This window comes from Podarcis bocagei (genome assembly GCF_964188305.1).
Source record: "Podarcis bocagei genome assembly, chromosome: 7".
In the NCBI taxonomy this organism is placed as follows: domain Eukaryota; kingdom Metazoa; phylum Chordata; class Lepidosauria; order Squamata; family Lacertidae; genus Podarcis; species Podarcis bocagei.
The window spans coordinates 38,485,709-38,491,870 of NC_138132.1; the positions used below are offsets into that span (position 1 = coordinate 38,485,709).

At 53.7% G+C, this 6,162-nt stretch overlaps 1 protein-coding gene across 1 annotated transcript; it reads right to left on the reverse strand.

The window, feature by feature from the left end:
• Positions 1-440: 440 nt before the first annotated feature.
• CEBPA (CCAAT enhancer binding protein alpha) lies at positions 441-3,336 on the reverse strand. The gene has a single exon (XM_081203394.1). The coding sequence runs from the start codon at positions 3,234-3,236 to the stop codon at positions 2,076-2,078; it is 1,161 nt and encodes a 386-aa protein (XP_081059520.1). The 5' UTR covers positions 3,237-3,336; the 3' UTR covers positions 441-2,075.
• Positions 3,337-6,162: the final 2,826 nt, after the last annotated feature.

Genomic DNA, 6,162 nt, shown 5'->3' on the forward strand with positions numbered 1-6,162 from the left:
TCAATTCATTAGATGCAACTTAAAATCTCATTTTAAAAGGCACCTTCTAATCAAAGCTGGATCCTGTTGAACAGGCGCAAGCCTCTTCTACCAGCACATCTGCAGCCCAAAACCAAAGCGCATTCAGCAAGTCCAACCATGTTCAGTAAACCTTACTCCCATGCAAGCATGCAGGGGCATGGATCCTTAACAGTACAACCCTAGGCATGCCTACTTAGGAGTAAGCTACACTGAGTGCCGTGGGATTTATTCTGAAGTAAGAATACACAAGATTTTGTCCAAGAGCATTTTCCTGTCCAATCCCATCCCCTGCCCACGATAGCATACAGATAAAATAACCTGGTATTACATGCTTTTGACAGTCAGTTAAGAAACAGTCATGTGAAACCCTTTGCTCACATGCAGTCCCAAAATAATAGAAGCCACGCAGACAAAAAGGGTTATGGCAGAATATTTTACATTTTATTTATGACTTTTAAAACCAGGATATTTAAAGTCCTGGATATTTGTTTAGCTCCAAAAATACACCATATATAAAAACACATTGATTTCCAGGTATCACACTTAAAAGAAGACAAACTCTTAAACATTTTTACTACCTGATACTAAGAGGATTCAGAATTGGCACTTAGGTAAAAATTCAGTGCTGTTTCTTTGGAGGAGAAGCACCAGCTGGCTAAAAGTGCTTACTGGGACTTGGGACCCTAAGTGGGGGGCACAGACAAAACAGAACCGCCTCCCCTTCACTCTCCAAAGAACGGAAACTCTGCACAGACAGAACTCGGTGCAGCTGGGACCCCAGAGCCCCACCTCTGCACCTCCAAGTCAACAACAAGCCTGCGAGACTCTCTCTCTACCTGCCTTCAGGTGGGAATCCCAGGCAGGTCATACTTGCTGGAATTACAGAAGCAACTCCAAAGTTGGCTTTCACTGTCAAGGAAGCCAGCGGGATTATTACTTTTTCTTTTCTAAGAGACAGGACACCACTAGTTCCAGCTGGTGAGATGGCAAGGATTGAAGCAATAAAATACAAAATATTAATAATAATAACATTAATAAAAAGAAGGGTCAGCAGACACCGAGGGGACCCCTTCATGGCTTTCACAGTACAGAAGGCACAGGTGGGATGAAGGAAAGGAGGGAGAGAACTTGGGAGGGTTAGATCAGTCAATACCCGCATCCAGAGGTCCTTCAGTTTGGGGGTTTGCCACCATTAGCATACAGTGCAGGCCAAAAATGCTGCTCTTCGCTTGGGTAGGAAAGACCCCGCCCATCCCAAAGCTGCCTTCTGGGGTGACCGTTTCCCTTTGAGTCCCGAATTTCAGTCCAGGGTGGGGCTGAACAACGTGGTAATGGAGAGAAATCATGCCCCCCTATCCTTTCCCCAACCTGCCTCTCAGCCTTGCTAAGGTGGATGTGGAGGGGGAATTCTTTTTGAAAAGTAGCAGCAGCAGAATCCCCCATTGCACACTGCTTCCCTCCTCACCCCGAGAGACTCCCCAACCCCCGAAGCATCAACAGGCGCGTCAGTAAAACGTCTCTGCTCCTTCCATTCCGCCACAAACTCGCTCCAGTCCGATTTCTGGAAGCTTGAGAGACCGCCGAGTTTGCGCCAGGCAGCCCAGGATCTGCCAGGCACTGACATTCCGGGGCGGCAGGGGCGCACCCGATTTCAAAACATCACCTGGCAAGTCCTGGGAAGAGTTCAGATTTCAGGACCCTACCGGGATGTTGTCGGGGGCCGCCTCCCCGTCTAAGGCACAAAAGTCCCTGCGCATTTGGCTCTGCACCCTGCAAATGGGGCCAGACTGAGGGATTTATTTTTTATTTTAGTCCCAACGTAGGTAAAGGGGTTGATTTTCTCACGCGCCCCCGGTGTGCGCCCTGGCACCTACTTGCGGGCAAGAAGGGCTCCCACCATAGTCTGCGCGCCGCAGCTTCCCCGGGCGAGCGCTTCAGAGCCCTCGCTGCTGGCAAGAAACAGAGAGAGAGAAAAGCTTGGAGAGAGCACTAGCGAGCAGCCCTTCTCGGCGGCGGCGGCGCGGGTCGGAGTCCGGCTCCGTCGGGGCGCGCGCTCAGGCGCAGCTGCCCATGGCCTTGACGAGCGAGCTCTCGGGCAGCTGTCGGAAGATGCCGCGCAGGGTCTCCAGCTCTCGGCTGAGCTGCTCGACGCGCTTGCGGAGCCGCTCGTTGTCGTTGCTCAGCTCCAGCACCTTCTGCTGCGTCTCGGCGTTGCGCTGCTTGGCTTTGTCGCGGCTCTTGCGCACGGCGATGTTGTTGCGCTCGCGGCGCACGCGGTACTCGCTGCTGCTCTTGTCCAGCAGCTTCTTGGACTTGCCCGACGCCGAGGCGGACCCGCCGCCGCCCGCCGCGTGGAGCCGGTGGTGCGCGTGGTGCGGGTGGTGGGCTCCGCCGTGGGGACTGGGCGCCGGCGTGGGGGGCGGCGTGGGCTGCCCGCCGGGCTGCAGATGCACCGTGGTCTGGGCGCAGTGCGCCACCTGGTACTGGAGGTGGCTGCAATTGGGCCCGGCCGGCGGCGGGTAGAGGGCGGCCAGCGCCGCCGCCTCGTCGTCCTCGTGGGGCTCCTGCTTGATGAGCAGCGGGCGCAGGCCGGGCAGCGCCGGTCCCCCGGCCAGGCGCTCGTAGGCCGCGCCGGCCTCCAGCTTGTCCGCGTAGCCGTAGAGCGGGCCGCCTTGCGGGAAGCCGACGCCCGGCATCCCGGCTCCGACGCCGTACTCCAGGCCGGCCTTGGCGGCGCGCTCCTGCTTGTTGTGCTGGAAGAGGTCGGCCAGGAACTCGTCGTTGAAGGCACCCGGGTCGATGTAGGCGCTCAGGTCGATGGAGTTCTCGTGCTCGCAGATGTCGGGCAGCTCCGAGGCCGGGTAGCCGTAGGCGCCGGCGGCGGGCAGGTGCGGGTGCGCCCCGGCGGGCGAAGCGGGCTGGTGGCGCTGCTGCTGCTGCTGCGCGGGCTGCAGGGCGTGCGGCTGGAGGGCGCTGCTCTGGGGGGGCCGCGAGTCCGCCTCGTAGAAGTTGCCCGACTCCATGGAGTAGCTAAAGCGGGCCGCCGCGGCGCATGGTGGGGGACCCGCTGGCTCCAGGCTGAGGCTGCACCGGCTCTGCCGCTTGCACGGATGAGTCTTTCCTACTCCCTTCGGCTCTCGACTTGCTCCCGGGCTGCCTCCTCCAGCCCTCGGCCTCCTATTTATACCCCCTGCTTCGCAGGCAGAGCCGGGCATCGCCCTCTAGTGTCCAACCTCCTGGGAACTTTGACCGGCCTCGCCTCCTTTCGGCGGAGCTCGAAGCCCCGACGGGGCCTCCCCGGCTGCCCTGCCTGCCTGCTTGCCCGCCCACCGCCTCCTCCTCCGGGCTGCCTGCCTGGACGGGACGCACGCCAGCGCCCTGCAGAGGGACGCGCACCTGCCTGCCTGCCTCTGAGGACCCAGGAGCGGCTTCATATTGCACATCGGAGCCAGATCGTTTGCTTCCTCCCACCCCGCTTAACACACATACACACGTTAATCGCAACACGGTTCCTGTCCCTTTCGTGTCAGTTGTACGATGCAGCACACTCACTGCGGGAAATGGATTTTTGGAATCTAACTACTACACTAAACGCGTGTTAACTTAGCGCCGCCCCCAGCACGTTCTCTGTATATCAGTTCATTCTGAGAAGCACCTTTGAGGAGAAGGAATTTAAATAAGAGAAGCAGTGCGCGTGTGTTGGGAGACCGCGGGCGCGATTAACTTTCTGCTGGCTCCAACTGCCCCCCCCTTTCCCCAAAAATGGGCTCCTGTTGTCACGATTCTTCGGGCATCACTGAAATCTCCCCACCCCATCTTGCCCCACTTTATACAGACACGAATTTGCTTCTGTTCTGATTTGAAAAGCGGGGGAAAGGCAACCCAGGCACCGAATCCATTCCACAGTGCAAGTATAACCATGCAGCTTGGATCTCGGCCAAAATGCCTTTTTATTTTCTAAATTGCCAGGCAGATTAATACTGTCCAAAGGCTTTAACAACCTGGAAACTCAGATAAGGAGCTCTCTGAAGTGCCCAGGGAAGTCCAAGGTACTTTCAGTGTGCATTCCAAGAGAGGTGTGTGTATGTATGGCTATGTGTGTGTGCCTGTGCACACCTGCCTGGAGAGAGAGAGAGAAATACCTTCTGCCCTTTTCAGAAACGCTTTCCTTGTAGTTAGAGCCTTTGCAGTTGCAAACATCACCATCAACAACAAATAATAAATGAGGTGTAGTAGAGGAACATCCCCCAACCTGGTGCTGTCCAGGGGCTTTGGATTTGGATTAGGTTAGGGAAGACTCAAGGATTGAAGAGATGGGGTTTCAATTCCCCATCATACACTTAGGGATGAAGCTTGCCTAGCCTACCTTACAGGGTCGTTGGAAGGACCATATTCACTTTCATGAGCTCCTAGGAGGAAAGAACAAGTAGAAATATGATAGATATAAAATACAAAATTCATCACTTTGGTTCACCCTTTCTACCTTTGAATCAGTTGCAGCCTGAACCTAAATGCATGTACTGAGACTGCAGCCTTAACCCTCCACACCAGGGATAAGCCCAATGGAATTCAGTCGGCCTTACTTCTGAGTAGGCATGGCTAGGGTTGCACTGTTACTCTCAAAGAAGCATGCTTAGAATTGCAGTCATTTTGCAACTTAATTTTGCTTGTTTACTTTGAAATAAGTCCTATGGAGTTTATTATTTGTTAGTTTGTTGCATTTATGTTTACATCCAGACAGCTCAAGGTGGCATATGTAGTTCTTCCTCATTTTATCATCACAACAACCCTGTAGCTTAGGCTGAGAGACAGCGACTGGTCCAGGGTCACCCCGGGAACTTCACGGCCGAGTGGGGACATAAACCCTGGTCTCCCAGGTACTAGTCCAACATGCTAACAAACTGCACCACACTTTGAGTCTTTTTGCAACAGCACAATGAGAGCGTTTTGGACCTCGCTTGACCTATCCAGAGCAGGGGGAACCGACATGGTACCCTCCAGGTTTGTTGGATTCCAACCCACATCATCCCCAGCCATCGATTAGGGCTAATGGGAATGGGGAGGGGGGCACCATGTTGGCTACCTCTAATCAAGAAAACCAAAGCATTCTGTAATCTCATGCCTAGTCCAGCAGACTATTTGTGAGATGTACGTTCCTAAACGGAATGCCTCCCTTGTGGAATTGCAAATTAGCAACTGGGATAGACAGACCCACCTAACCCTCAAAGCCTTTCCTCCCTCAGATTGTACTTCCAGACAACTTCCAGACTTCCCTCTATTCTTTTCTTCATGCTGATGTCAGGGCTGAGCTGTGGAAGGCAGCCTGAAGCAGGTCCAGATCAAAGAGCAATGAGGAACTCAGTCCCACAGGAGGCAGTGATGGCCCCTAACTTTAAAAGGTTAAAGTCATGGAGGTGAGGTCTATCCACCAGCAATGGTGGATATGCTCTACCTCCATGGTTGCAGGCAATAATGCTTCTGAATACCAGTTGCTGGAAACCACGGGTGGGAAGAGGGCTCTTGTGCTCATTTCCTGCTTGTGCGCTTCCCACAGGCACCTGGTGGGCCACTGTGAGTAAAGGATGTGGAACTAGATGGGCCAGAAGATAGGAATAACACATGTAGACCTTGTGGCTCAAGCAGAATTTGGCTAGAAACCCTTCCATGATCATTCATAAGCCAAAGGAGGAGGGGAGAGTTGGATGGATTCAGTTCTGAAGGTTCTTAGCTGAGGAGTTGCAGTGACTTGGCTCACCACCTGGGGCAGCAGTCAGCAGTTCCTGAGAAAGCGCACTTGTCAGATTTTGGTACCCAATGCAATACTTTCTGGACACGTACAGGTGCCTGATGCTCAGTCCAGCAACAACAAATAGGGTAACAGAATACATGCTTTCACCAGACATAGTCTTGGTTTCAATCTCCTGTTAAAATAACCAAGTAGCAGGCAATGTGTAAAAGACCTGTACCCAAGATCCTGGAGGGTTGCTGCTAGTTAGAGCAAATGATTCTGGGGTTGGCTACCCCTGCCAGAATGGAATGGGTGTATGTTTTAGCTGCTGCACCTATCTAAAAGGCTCCAAACATGATCAGACTCATCCGTCAAATGTGATGAAGGCCTGGGGTTTGATGTGAATTTGCAGC

Excerpts from the sequence above, each read along its gene's own strand:
- CEBPA (XM_081203394.1), bottom strand. The coding sequence starts at position 3,236 with ATGCCCGGCTCTGCCTGCGAAGCAGGGGGTATAAATAGGAGGCCGAGG.